The sequence below is a fragment of the Seriola dumerili genome, unplaced genomic scaffold (assembly GCF_002260705.1).
Source record: "Seriola dumerili isolate Sdu_G_001 unplaced genomic scaffold, Sdu_1.0 BDQW01000116.1, whole genome shotgun sequence".
NCBI lineage: Eukaryota > Metazoa > Chordata > Actinopteri > Carangiformes > Carangidae > Seriola > Seriola dumerili.
Window position 1 is genome coordinate 6,903 of NW_019174371.1, and position 14,884 is coordinate 21,786.

At 42.2% G+C, this 14,884-nt stretch overlaps 1 protein-coding gene across 1 annotated transcript; it reads right to left on the reverse strand.

Annotated features, from left to right (window-relative positions):
• Positions 1-438: 438 nt before the first annotated feature.
• LOC111223793 (E3 ubiquitin-protein ligase MARCH6-like) lies at positions 439-14,798 on the reverse strand. Its single transcript, XM_022748066.1, has 26 exons — positions 14,757-14,798; positions 12,603-12,702; positions 12,084-12,157; positions 11,842-11,985; positions 11,046-11,118; positions 10,597-10,777; positions 9,674-9,914; positions 9,190-9,251; positions 8,887-8,919; positions 8,445-8,496; positions 8,179-8,237; positions 8,008-8,088; positions 7,651-7,719; positions 7,414-7,488; positions 7,052-7,186; positions 6,829-6,948; positions 5,937-6,037; positions 5,600-5,737; positions 5,211-5,406; positions 5,042-5,111; positions 4,769-4,950; positions 4,528-4,662; positions 3,928-4,017; positions 3,548-3,680; positions 2,347-2,482; positions 439-1,121 (listed from the first exon to the last, which is right to left on the reverse strand). Exons 1-26 carry the CDS (start codon positions 14,773-14,775, stop codon positions 1,037-1,039), a joined length of 2,784 nt encoding a protein of 927 aa, XP_022603787.1. The 5' UTR covers positions 14,776-14,798; the 3' UTR covers positions 439-1,036.
• Between the last annotated feature and the right edge of the window lie 86 nt (positions 14,799-14,884).

Sequence of the window (14,884 nt, forward strand, 5' to 3'; positions counted from 1 at the left end):
TTTTTAAATTCTTCGAGAATAAATATTTCTATAAAATATTCAGGGTTTTACACAAGCACATTCTGAATTTCTGAATCGCCGCTTTTCCAGTTTTTTTTTATGGGCTGTTTTCAGGTGAATAAACTCCCCTCCTGAAGATGGATTTTAGTGTTTTAAAGTGTCCGTAACCAACGGAAAGCTCAGGAGGGAAGTACTCCGCCACGACTGTTTGGCAATTCACAGGAAAACATCTTAAGCAGAAGCCTGTCTAAAATGTCACTTTCTTCTTCTTTTTCTAAAATGTTAAGTTCAGAGAAATCCTCAAAGGATTATCTAACAGCTCACTCCAGAAATGTAAAAAAAAGAAGAAAAAAAAAAGAAAAAAGAAAGACTCAATGAAAACACATCTAATAAAAACATCTAAAAAAAAAAAGAAAAATATACAATCACATTGCTACATCATGTATGTCCCTCCTCGTCACTGACGACCTCAATCTGATGACGGGTGCCTTTAGAGACAAATCTACCGTTGGAACAGAACCACTAAAGGCGTCCCCATTATAGTTCAAATATCTCCCCTGCAGTTCAGAAAATGTCCCGTAAGAGACGCTCAGTGTGACCAAAACAATATTCAATTCAACACAAGCACAATCTGAGGTAAAAGCTATGCTCAACCGACCCGACTTCATCTCAAACCTTTACAATTTAAATGTCAGCTGCGGTGAAGACAAAAACACATTAGACAGGATGACCAGCCAGAAGAGTTGTTGTTCTGTCACACTGGCAGGTTTTTACAGGTTGGATAACAACCTGGTTCAGAAATTGAGTCGAGACTCTTTTGTTTTCACTCCTCGAGGCCCTCGTCTCCGACCCTGTGATTGCAGTAGATGTCGGTGAATAAGAATAACCAGCGTGCAGTCAAATGTTTATAGATTGTGTGTGAAGTTGACAGCCGAGCAGAGAGGAAACAAAAAGGTTTCACCACAGGAGCCGGTGTTAGCTCCCCAGTGCTGCGCAGAGTGAGTCAGCTCCACCGATCCCACATCAAGGGTCAGGTCTACGAGGAGGTGCTGTAGGAGGAGGTGGACATGCTCCTGCCCGTCTTGCGTTCGTAATTCACAAGTCTCTGTCCAACTAAGTATCTGGGAAGAGAATCAGGAAAAAACTGTTTCAGCAATTCGGTAGTTTGTAGTACTCCATGTTCATGTGTCATTCTTTTTGTATTGTGCCGGTTAAAGGTAAATTATGTGCATCATGGTCAACCCTCAGACGTTTCGCTATATTATTATCATCAAAATAGCTATTCCTTTAATATCTCAGGATGGACGACAGAGAAAACTCAGATTGGATTTATGAAGCTCAGTGTGACAAATGTTTTTGCTGATAGATGGAAACATGTTAACGCCAATAAACAGGCCTATTCAGGAACAAATATCATGATTTTTTTTTTTGGCGCCATATTGGCAAACTGGCATCATTAAAAATATGCTGGATTAGCTATTAGCAGTTACTATCTGCACTATAGCCATGGGTGTACAGACAACTATCACCGGATCACTTGTACACTGAAGGAAATGATTCTCAGGCAACTTCTGGAGCGTCTCTTTCCTAAATGGATTTATGGATATTTACTCATGATGGACATCAGAGTTAACGATATCCTCTGGAAGTGCAAGTCACACTCAGTGATACCAACAGGCGTTTTAATGTCCGTGTTAAGACTTGACTCGAGCCGTGACTCAGAGAAGGAGCACGACTTTGGCTCAAATTCAGGTCACGCAGTGTCTTTGCCTCCCCTTCAACTGTCCCATGCACCACTGGAGACTCTCTTTTGGCTTCGTCCTGCTTGATATCCCGGTTCATCACAGAACATATCCTGCACTTTCCCGGTGGTTAAAATGCCAAAAAATGGAGCTGGAACTAGGACTGCTCCATGTTAGACTTATTTGTATATAGTTTCTGCGTCAGTGTGATGAATCACTGCATCTTGATTTGTCAACATTAGCAAAGATTTTTCTGCAATTCCTAAGAAAGTGATTTTCCTCAAAATTCACTATATGACAATATATGTTGCAAGATAAACTCAAGACTCAACCCCTGCAGGGGATTTCATCTATGTATATTACTACTAGCTTTTTCTGTTTAGTACGTCAGTAGCATCCCCCCCCAACTACAGTTAAAGCTGACTCTCAATAGATCAACTGTTTAGGCTACAGGTCGTAACATTATAGAAGTTTTTGTTTAGAAATGAAATAACACAAAATTTCACAACAGTATTTTGAGAATATTTGGCATCTTTTAAAAAAGTAGAATAAAAACAAACTTGCTTGCTTGTGTTAGTTAGAAGGAGTTTAGTGACGCACTGACTTGTCATTTTTGATGTGTTCGTATAAGCGCTTGAACTGTCGTATCTGGAAGGACAGAATGGCCAACAGTATGACCACCATCAGCAGGAACGGATAGATCCTCCTCTCCACCAGCGTCTGCATCTCTGGCTGCACACCTGCGGAGGGAGGGAGGGAGGGATGGAGGGAGGGAGGGGAGGAGGAGGTGAAGGGAGGAAAGAGAAAACGGAATAAACACTGGAACAATAACTCCTCTTACTGAGTGCGTGACTGTGATGTCCCGTCTCTAGGAACTGACAGACAACGAGTGGACGGGGAGGCAGCAAGAGGACGACAGAAAGCTAATAACTTTAATTTAACGGGACAGTAGAGAGAGCAGAGTTGAGGGAGCAGAGCGAATCAAAGACAAAAACAATCAGTTGCACGTTGACTTGCACAATGACTGAAATCCTCGTTTCCACAGGGGGCTGGCAAATCTTAATTGACTAGTTGTTTAAATGCAAGTGTTGCTCGAGTCAGCATCAAAAACAAAGTAAAATTGGTGCCTTGGGTAGGCTTTGCATAAAAAGCACTCCTCAGATGAGCCCTGTATCCAAATTAGTATGCTGTGCTGTGGCCTGATGATATCTGAGTGTCTGTTACCTCTGTCTGAGTCTCATCTGCTACAGTCTCTAATTTAGTCTGTTTGCAAAACAACATAACGGCGGCGGCTACGTAGCAATAGCAAAACTTGCAAATAGCTCCTTTAAATCATTGCTTGTTGCAACTCGAAAACAACCAGTTCACAAAGTATAAAGAACTCATAATGGATTTTGTAGATAATAGAAGAGATATTGCATTTTGGAAAGGAAGCTGTTGTCGGGGGTAAAAACCTGCAGCTAAAATAGAACAAATGGAGATAAGTATTATTTGCAAAGTCAAACAAATGCTGTTTTTTTCTGGTGTGTCAGCATCACTCTAATGAATATTAAAATCCTTGAGTCGGGAGAATAAAAACCGAGAGGTATTATTCTTCATTAGGCTTTTCCTTGACCCTCCTCACAGAGAGAAGCTGATGGATGAGAAAACTGGAGAAGTGAAAGGGGACAAGAGGGAAAAAGGAGGAGAGGTGAATCCGTCCTCTTTTCCTCTGCTACATTGAAAACCGATGCTTGTTAAGGCGTGTTAAGGTACCAGAAAAATCCTCGCTCACCCCAGACACATAACCATGCATGAAGACTTACCAAGCAGAGGTGTAATTCCTTTAGAGATGGTGTAGGGCACACAGAGAGACAGCAGCAGGACGCAGATGACTGGAGCAGCCAGCCTTCGCAAGATGAAATAGAGGTCGATGTTTCGGATTCCGTTGGCATACACCTACAGCAGCGAGAGGGAAGACACCGACTGCTTTATTTTACTTCATTATTTTACATTCCAGTAGCAGCTTTCTGTCCTTTGTAACAAACCCCCCCCCCCCCCAAGAAAATGTGGATTAGTTATCTGAATATGCTCCTATGTGACAAACATGTTTCACTGTACTTGGATCATAAACATATATACTTCCTTACTTCCACAATGTATTTAATGACAGCGATCCTATGAGGTCGAGAGATGTGTCACTGACCTGCTCGATGACGGTTTTGAGCCACCACTGAGGCCCCATCAGCGTGATGGCGGCGATGATTTTAGCATGGAGCACGCCGAGCGCCCAGTCCTGCCACACAGACGTCAGCCAATTAACAACCGAGACACAACGACGGGCGTGTCTCAAAACATCAGCAACCCTTTAGTATCAGCATCAGGTTTCTGCAAAACCTATTTTTCATGTCCTTGAGACATTAGTGTCATTAGACATGAGTTTTGTGATAAAGCAAAGCAGTTGTTTTTCCTCACATAACTTTCTGTTAATGATCCGTTAATGATGTTGTGTTTCTCTACTCAACAGTTTTTTTCATTTAAAGAAACAAGCCAAAGGTCTCAGATGTTAAATATCTTCTAACCACAAACAGCATTAACAAGAAAAATAAAACATTCTAAAACTCACTGACTTGACATCGGACGTTTGGGTTTTCACTAATTAGTCGGTACCAAAACAGTATCAAGGTTTGATACCCAGTCCTACTGACAACACATGCAGCAAAATACTCCGATTTATGATTACACAGACACACACACACACACACACACAGACACACACACACACGCACACACTCCATGGTCCTACCTGCCAGGGATAGAAGAGTGGTGTCTGGTCCAGTGGGACTCTGAGAGGAGCGACGATGATCAGCTCAAACAGCAGACCCAACAGCAGAGGTATCACCCCGGCTAACAGGACGGCCACCACGATGGTCTTCAGGATCTGTTTTCAACAGGACAGCCAATCAAAATACAGCAGTTTATCACACATCACAGTACGAGCTTCATTTTTGGCATTGGCCAGAAGACTACAGGGACACCCGTGTTACCATGAGCGTCCACTCGTGGACTTTGAGCAGGATGACAGTCCGGCCCTGTGGCATCCAGGACAGCAGCACGGTGGCGGCTCGGATGGACAGCCAGCAGACGTATAGGCCGCTGGCCGCTGTGTACAGCTCGTGAACCATGGCGCTGCCCATCCAGAAAGACATGAGCCAGCGACCCACGCACACTGGGAGAGGAGGAAGAGGAGGACGGGTAAGAGCGGAGGTTGGGAGGAACGAGCGAGAGCAGAGCAGCACCTGCTTGCAGCCACAACTTACCCGGCAGCGTGAGGCAGATCAGACTGGCCAGCAGCAGCGTCACACACATGAAGACAACCAACAGAACGATCTGAACAAGCAAACACAGACAAGAGATTTAGAAGAATCAGATATATGAACAGCAGCACAGTGACAATATGATACGAAGGACCAGAACGCCGTCGGTCACCTTGAGGGGAAAGTTGACAGGCCGGTGGTACGGCTGGAAACCCACTGGACCGCCCTGCTGCAGGATAGCCTGATGGGCGGCGTGAAGCCCCTCCCCCAGCCCGGGGATCCGGTTGTTGTTATGGCGACCGGGAGGATTGTTGTTTGGTTGGTTGTCATCGTCTTCGTGGTCCCCGAGCAGGTAAGAGTGAAGGTCACTGTGGGGCGATTACTTTTTTACTTTATCATTATGTCACTTCACATTCATTGTAATAAGACACAGAGAGACAATTATGATTTCAGGTTCTTCTCGCCACGTCATATGAACACTGCGCTAATTTTACAAAGATAACGCTGTTCCTTTTACAAATAAAATTGCAGACTGTGTGTGTGTGTGTGTGTGAAGCTCACAGCATGTATCCCGCTGTGAATGTCCAGGCGTGGACGAGCCGTTTGAGCCACTGCCGAGTGTGACCCTGCTCCAACAACGCCGGCAGCACGACTTGAAGCAACAGCAGCTCCAACGACAGCTCGCTAACTGGGGCATCGCTGCAGTGACAGCAAGTAAACCACAGCTTGACACAATTCACACAATTCAGTTTATAACGAACCATCCGAGGCATTAGAAATGGCAGCTCTGGTTCTCTGGCGGCATCTTATGTTGGTGTATGTTTGAACAGACTATATCACCTCTAACTTCCACACACACAGACAGAATTAAACGTCAATTTGATGTGCTGTCATGTACCTGTAGAGCATGACGTTGTAGGGAAGGAAGGTTGGGAAGAGCAGTTTAATGATTCTAATAGGAAGCCAAAGCATCAGCAAAACGATGGAACCAAACACCACCTGGAAATACACACAAACACACACACACACACACACACACACACACACACACACACACATAAAATTTTACAGTGCAATATACAAAGTTACAGTATACATTTCAGTGCTGAAAACAATATGCAGTAGATTCAACTTCGGTAATAATCATCAATAATCAAGATCAATATTCCCCATGTTTTATTGTAAGAGACACTCATTTGGTCAAAGGGTCAGTTCACTCATATTATATATAACGTCTTTACAGAAGTACTTCATTACGCTGCGTAAGCCACAAACAAACCGTCAAATATATTTACAGACTACTCCTCGAATGGAAAGTCGTTCCAAAGAAATCAGTTCATGTGGATATCCAGAGTTTGAAATGGGATACAGTTTCTCTCACTTTTATTGCCAATTTAATTTTTTAAAAGATCATTTTTCAAAGCTTTGAGCAGCACAAATTAAATTTCATCACCTCCATTGTGCTGGGATGGAGACAGAAATCTCAAAGATGGATATTTCTAAAACCTGCGCACATGAAAACAGAACAATCTGCAGGGCTGGGTATCATCACAAGTAAACCAGACTTTTAGTAAATTTAGGTGAGCTGACCATTTATAGCCCCAAAATATGCTTCTGCAGTTTATATGCACTTGTATCCATTTAGACTGTTTTCATGATTCTTGATATTTTTCTCTCTCTCTCCACCTGACTATTCTTTATCTCAACAAAATCTGTGTTACTTAAGATGACAATGGTGAATCTGAAGATTAGGCTCGATGGAAAGCAGAAGAGGAGGAAGCTTGACTGACCACAGAGAGAATAAACCTCCGCAGGTGTCTGTAGATGGGCAGGTGGATCATCTCTTGGACTGGGTTGAAGTCTGGATCGTTCAGGTTCCTCAGGAACCAGAGCACACCTGGCCGGAGCACCTGTGCACGAACACACATCCACAGGTTAGACATTTGAGAGTATTATGAGTGGTTTGTGAGATCACAGTATGTGATTGTGACTGGCTGGAGTCCTCCACGTTACCTCTCTGAGCAGAAGGATGAAAGAGGCAAAGTAGAAGACGTAGACCATGCCGACCAGCCAGTGGAGGAACATGGTGGTACCAGGGGCGGAGTCAAAGCTCTGCTCCCTGTCCTTCAGGGTGGCATCAAACATCTCCTGCGATGAACAAAGGGACAGGCTTTTTGTTTGTGTTTTAACACTAATGACAAAAACCTCCTTAAAAATCTCATTTTTAGGATTTGGTTCGATGAATGTAGATACTGAGATTTTTGTTTTTCTTCTCCGAACTGAATGTTCATCAAATCTGTGTGCAGTGCATTTAATCTGTTTGGTTAGACTGTATCAACAGGATCAGTTGAGTATACTCTGCATAATAGTCTTACCAGCGAGCAAATGTCGAGCCACCAACCACAAATCAGTGGAAACAAGCCTATCTCCATGACGACCAGCAGGGACACCTGTGACAAAAATACAAATCCCATTTAGTTTCCATTTTCAAAATTTTCTTCTGTAACCATAATTTTTTGCTAATTACAGTTTCAGCAGAGAGTCGACAGTCTGATAAAAACAAACACGAGATAGATTTTGGGAAACACTCCAGTCGTGTGTCTCTAATTTACCTTGACAACGATGTAGCAGACGCCCAGGAGGCGTCTGGACCGCTGGAACTTCACTAGTGAAGCCAGCGCCTAAAGGAGGCACAGTTAAGGACCGACACAAACTGTGAGATCAATAATACCCAGTCGGTGTTTTAACTTATCAATTTAGCATTTCTAACATATAAACAACTTACATTTTCATTAAGAACAAAGTGGTGGCCTTGATTTGGGAAATATATTTGTGCACGAAACAAACCAAAAACAAACCACAAATTACCCTGGAACAGCTGAAACACAACCACAGTAAACCACTACGTATCAAGACATATTGTGGGTAATTTCATACATGTGAGGTAACTTGATCAATGCAGAGGATACGTGGCAGACCATGAGCGCTCCGGCCAGGAGGATGTAGCCCAGGATGGTGGTGATGAGGCCGTCAAAGTGTGAAGCTTTGACCTGCAAACAAAATATAATATCAAATAAATTCAATCACTGTATGGAAAATACAAATACAAAGTGTTTCCTCATGCATCGCTGTGCACTTACATGGTCTTCAAAGCCCAGGCCAACCACTGAGAAATGGCCGATGTGATACGGACAGAAAGCTGAAGGGAAATACAGGGAGGTCAGGGTGGAACTGACAGTGTGGTGGAGCGTTATTACACCGACTGTCTTTCCATCACTGAACTACAGTGAAAATAAACTTCTTAAATAAGGGTAAACCCCTGGAATCATAATATACAGAAAGCTTGATCATCTCTCAAAGATAATGACTGTGTGTACGTCATCACTACGTCACAGGTTTAACTTACCAAAGACGAGGATGAAGAGTGTGTTGAGAGACACCACCCAGAAGACATGTTCCTACAGAAGACACACACACACATATTACACAACGTCTAGCTGCAGTTGCAGTGAAGATTATGGATTTATTACATCATCGCATAATAATTCCATCCAGCCTGGCGTGTTTCTTATAATTTTATGCATTGAGCTGCTGCCACATGATCAGCTGATTGGATAAGTGCACAAGTAAGCAGGTGTGCAGGTGTTCCCACGTTCACTTGGAAAGCTGCAAGAGGCTTGTGCAACTTGAGCCAATGAATAATGTTTTGCACAAGTCCTCGTTTCCGTGACTCTCTACGCTGGAGGTGATGAGTTCAAAGTCAGGTCACATTAATGGGAAATACACCAGGTTGAAATATAGCAGAACAGCCTTTAATGCAGACTCCAGGAGAAAGAGCGCGCACTTACCAAGAAAACTAGAGAGCCATCCAGCCCCAGCATCTGAGACATAAAGAGGACAGTGTCAATCATCCCTTATGATACATCTAACTGAACATGTACGACCTTTTTTACGATAGACGCTGCTGCTGTTAATACATTTAAAACTTCCTAGCAACACGAAGAAGAAGGTCACTCACAAACAACAAGAACTCAGAGAGATATTTCTGCCAACTACCTGCCCCCCTCCTCACACTTTGCTTTTTTAGTTTCATGTCCCGGCTACATCACAGCCCTTAATGGGGCAGGAAACATACAGAAAAAGATTCCCACCCTTTCCCAGGTCAGTTCCTCTGCTGCACGGTCCCACTCCAGAGCGTTCCAGTTCAAATCTTCTGCAAAAAGGAGAATCGACAAACAGTAAGAACACCTACAACATTCCTCTGTAGCTCCGTCACCACGTAGGGTTGCTGCTCCTTGCTAAGGTTAAAGTTCATGCATCCCATTATAGAAGAATGAAAACACCAGTTCATAAAAAAACCTTTGCAAAGTACTCAATCTTTAAAGTGGCAATTTTGAAGATTTTCATTTCAATAAGTGTCTCACACACGTCAATAACTTTGTGTTAGTCACTCTTGTCCCTTGTGATTTTGCGAGTGAGTCACTCCAGACACTCAGTTCATAAAAACGACAAAATGCGAGGACGTCTATATAATGCTGCCTCATTTGGCAATAGAGAGTCATTTAAAAGACACTTATCTAAATGAAATTGAAAACCACTATCTTAAAAGTTGTGTGTTCTTATGCTCACACTAACCTTGTCCTCCATTATTGGCATCAGCAGCATCCTCTTCCCTGCCTTCCTCGTCCTCCTCCTCCTCCTCGTCTTCCTCCCCGTCGTCATCTTCTTCATCATCAAGTTCCGCCTCGTCTCCCTGGTCGCCAGCTTCATGTGGGTGGGCAGGAGCCAGGCCGTCTGCCGCGGGGTCTGCAGGCTGCTGGGCTGCAGCGGCGTCTGCAGCCGCCTGGCCGTTGGCTGCGGCGTTACCACCTGGAACCTGCAGAATCATAATGAGCAACTAGTTAGTTACATGAGTTAATATTTGAGCTCTTATTTGCTCATTAACCGTACTCAGTTTTGGATTTGGCAGTTATCAAGGACAGCTTGACGGTTACAACATGGGAAATAAAAAACCCATCAGCGACAGCCAGTCACTTCTTCCTACAGCGTATTGCTTCTTACCAATAACAGCAGAAGAGTGACATTATCTGGCGAGCACTGCTTTACTAATTTGGTGAAAACACAGACAAATGTGATTGCTAGCTTGGCGAGCACATTCTCCATCAGAAAACTTAACAGGCCAGAGCACGCAGGCAAAAAAAACAAAAGTGACCTCGCACAGAAAACTGGCAAAGTGCAGGAGACAGTTAAACTTGCTTTAATTATTTTTCAACTAAATCAAAAAAGTGGCTTTTAATCAAACTTTGTGTGATAATAAAATAGTCTCATTTTAAATAAGCCTGAAGAGTCATTAATCAAACTAAAATTGAATGCCTTAAGTAAATTCTGTAGTAAAATTATAGACTCAATTAGCTTATCTTTTACAGATATGAACCTGTCAATGTGCCAACTGTGCCAGAGTGCACCGGTGGTCCAATACGCTACCTGTGCTGCTCTATGTGCAGCTAGAAAAAGGAACATAGTATGTGTTTAAAGCATAAAGCATAGAGTGAGCTCACGTCATTAGCTGGTGCAGGGCCGTTGGGCTGGTTGGGAACCAAAGGGGGTTGATTCTGCTCTAACCACTGAGGGGCGCCACCGTGGACAATCTGCTCTCTGAGCCACACCAGGCTGATGAAGGCGCACAGCGTGCAAGTGACCACAAAACAACCCTGGAGACAGTCTGCAAGCAGGTTTTGTCTGTGAGAACAGAGGACACAACATAGATTTACTATATTTTTACAATAATTTCAAACATAACTTTGATACACAGCTGAATAAAGGGAAAGAAAAAGGTGAAAGATGGTCGGTAGGAGCTAATGTGAATAACCAGCCTGTAATCATCAATCAGACATTAACTATATTTGTGGATTTATTTAGACAACTCCAGTGAATAAGATACAGAGAACACAAAGACCTGCAATATATAGGAACAGTGAGAGAGAAGAAAACCCAAAAACAAACTTACGTTGAAAGCATATCTAATGGCAGGGTAAGGAGAGAGCTCACAGAGCCGGTAAATAAACACTTGTAGATACGACCTGTCAGGAAAGCAACACAGGAAACGGTTACATCAACAACAACATTGTGAGAACGTATTCTTCAACCGACAACAAGTGTGAAACTAAAGCTGAACTAAAAACTACGCTTCAAATCTGTAACTTTCATGGGAATATTACTAGACGTCAAGCTGAATTAAAGCATTTATTTACAGCACAAGTGAATCATAGTGCCTGAGATACAAGAGCCTTCCACCAAAAACAGATTGAGTTGTTATACTTTATTTAAAAGTGAATTTATTTTTACTGGAAGACATTTTTGAGGCAAGTCCAAGTTTTTGGTTTTTTTTTTAGCAGGTGAGCTCAAAAGTTTAGACTCAGACTAGAGTTTAGTTTCAGACTATGTTGAACTACTGAATGTTGAAACACTGCATCCCTTAACAACTGAAAAGGTTGGCGAGCAATATTCTTGGCCAGTAAGCACAATGAAAGCTTAGTTCCACTTGAGTAATAGCAGTCATTTGTAGCTTAAAACATGTGAGTTAATTTGTTGTTGCGCGCTAGGATGAATGACCTTATTTATTTGTTATATTGAGCTCAAGTTCTTTTAAACATGTAAAATACCGCTGAACATTCGTTTTCTCTTTCGTTTTTGCCTAAACTCTGTTGGACGTTGGGGAATGAATACAATATGTGGTGACAATAGGAAAACTGCTGATTAAATCTCCTTTTGTTTGGTTATTACAATGGAATGATGGGACTTACATGCTGTGAGAGGCACCACGCCTAGCCAGGCAAAGGCCACCAGTGTGTAGTGGAACCAGTATCTAATGGCTGTTCCAATACTGGTGACCAGCCCCGCAAAGATATCCTGGACAGGCAAGCGAGATGGCATGTCTGGAGAGTAGACTGACAAAAAGACAGGAAGTGAGATACTGATAATTAGTTACTTAGAGGAGCTCGTAACAATTTCACACATGCTTAATATGAAGAAAAAAACAACTTACTTGGTGTAAATGCAAATCTATGTTTGCATAATTCACAGTATTCTTTTCTGCTGTGTTTCAACCACTGCAGTAGGCTGCGGAAACAAACACACAACGTGTGAGTTTCCCCCTTTTTTATCCTATAGAAACTTTACATCACTTGCACTTTGGCCCTGCAGTAAAATCACACAACTTTTCCATGATCACAACTGAAAAGTGAATGTTTCCTTTCTCAAAAATATTTCCCCTTTCAGTTTGTGTCTAACTGTTGATATTGTTTGTCAGGTGTGTAATTACTTAAACTATATTCAGTGACATTGATGTAAAGGAATCTCTTCTTTACAATCCCTGTTCATTTCTAACATCCCCTGACAACTCTTCCCAAACACATTTCAACATCTGTGAAAGCAAATACACTGAAGAGATAGACAGGTGCCATCCTAACTTTAACCATAAAGCTAGAATTCTAAAGGGGAAGGCCGGAGAAAATAATGGAAACATACATATTTTACATCATAACAACTTGGCCATTGAACATACCATTCCTGATGGATGAACTTGATGCTGCCTGTGCAGACACAGGGGTGGTAGAGCGGCTTGTCCTGGGTCCCCTCCGACCGACAGACCCTGCAGATGTCCGCTGCACAGTGGGCACACAATAACATAATTTAGCAAAATATATTTTCAGGATATACCGTGGCTTCAGAAAGTATTCAGACCTTTTCTCTTTTTACACATTTTATTGTGTTTTAGATTTAATTTTAAATTAACATTTTTGCCCATCGGTCTGCACTCAATAACTCAAAATGACAAAGCGGAAACATGTTTATAGAATTTCGCAAATGTATTAAAAATTAAAAACTGAAATATCTGTTAGTATTCAGACCCTCAATTCAATATTTTGTAGAAGCCTCTTAGGCAGCAGCTACAGCTTTGAGTCTTCTTGGGAAAGTCTCTACAAGCTTTGCAGATCTGGATTTGAGCAGTTTATCCCATTCTTCCTGGCAGATCCTCTCAGGCTCTGTCAGACTGTATGTGAAGCGTCTGTAAACTGCCATCTTCAGGCCTCTGCACAGATGTTCTGTGGAGTTTAAGTCTGGGCTTCAGCTGGCCACTCACGGGCCAAGTCAGAGGCTTGTCCTGAAGCCACACTACTGTTGTCTTAGCTGAGTGCTTTTGGGCCATTGTCATGGCAAAAGGTGAACCATCGCCCCACTTTTTGGGTCACATGCACTCTGGATCAAGTTTACCTCAAGGACCTTTCTGTATTTGGCTGCATTCATCCTTCCCTCAATACTGACCCATCTCCCTGTCCCTGCCACTCAGAAGAACCCACATAGCATGATGCAGAGATGGTCATCCTTCTGGCAGGTTCTCCCATCTCGACAAAAGACTTCTGAAGCTCTGTTAAAATAACTGTTGGGTTCTTGGTCATCTTCCTCCTTAAAAATGTGCAAAGTCTTCTAAAAACATGTTTTCACTTTGTCATTATGGATTATTGAGTGAAGATGTGCAAAAAAATGCAAGTTTATTCATTTAAAATTCAATTTACAAGTATGCAAAAAGTGAGAGGGTTGGAATACTTTCTGAAGCCATGGTATTTCTTTTAACTTGGCACTTTGCTTTTCTAAACATTTCATCAACAGGTCAGGTTGATCCACACTCCTGACACACCTTAAATATAATGCTGAATGTTGAAAAATGAAAACAACATGCAGGCTTCCAGCAAAAACATTAACACTGAGATTTTTCCAAATTTCAAATTGTGGCACATTTGATTTAGCAGGAGTATGTGTCTCCTGTGTGCAGAAAAGCGCAGGTCATATTCTGCCTGTATGACAAACTGTAATCTTTGGATTACCTGTCACTGGATGACCAAAATAACTATAATTAGCCCAGGATACAATAGAATAACAGTTAGGAAACCCAGAGTACTTATTGGTGACTGACTTCATATATAAACTTTCTGCTACATTCAAAATATTAACAAGAATATCACAATTTGAGACACCTGAACACTAAGCTAAAGGCCAGTTTCTTTCCCGCAGCATAAACAGCGCTCAGAGAAACATGTGTTGGGGCAGTCGTCTAACGTTACATTAACGCTAGTACGAGTAATAATGTCAATAACAAGAGTAGAGAGTATGTTAAAGATGCTAGTCTCATTAAGGATATTTTGTCTTTGTTATAACTCGCTGTAACGCAGTAAACAAGCCTTGTCAACTGGCAGCACTGACCGGTCAACGTAACATTAGCTAGTTATTTATACTCAACGTAATGTTATGAAAACGATTGCATTAAACTTATTCAACACTAGCTTGTAACTAGATAATTAGCTTGGTTACGTATGCTTCTAATGTGACATGTCCGTCTTTGGAATTTACACAGCTCACTTAAGGTAGACGTAATAGTGTTTATGAAAGCAAGACAACAGAAACCTCGCGTTGCTTTTTTTTATTTACAACGGCTGATAGCTAAAGGACGTGAGCTAATGCTAGTTAGCAAGCCAGCTAATTGGCTAACGGTTTCTTTAATTCTGGTGAACCTTGGTCAGAGTCCAAGAAAATGTAAAAGCGGACGCTGTCAGCGAGAGAAGTTAAGAACATGATCAGATCTGATACAGACATTGTTAGTATAAGCGGTTTTACTAGTTAACGCTAACAATTAGGGCAATAAGGTTTTAATATTAGCTACCTTCCTCAGCGGTGTCCATCTTGACTGGCTGCTAAAGCAGCCCTGCTCCACAGTAGTCAGGATAGTCAGTCAGTATCAAGGCAGAACCGCTAACTCTCTACTTGTGAACATTTGAAGTTAGTGTTTAG

What these genes read in the sequence shown, in the direction of transcription:
- LOC111223793 (XM_022748066.1), bottom strand. An exon ending in AAGTTCATCCATCAGGAATG is followed by an intron (nt 12,158 to 12,602) that starts GTATGTTCAATG and finishes TTGTTTCCGCAG; the next exon opens with CCTACTGCAGTGGTTGAAAC. An exon ending in TAGATTTGCATTTACACCAA is followed by an intron (nt 11,986 to 12,083) that starts GTAAGTTGTTTT and finishes TCTTTTTGTCAG; the next exon opens with TCTACTCTCCAGACATGCCA.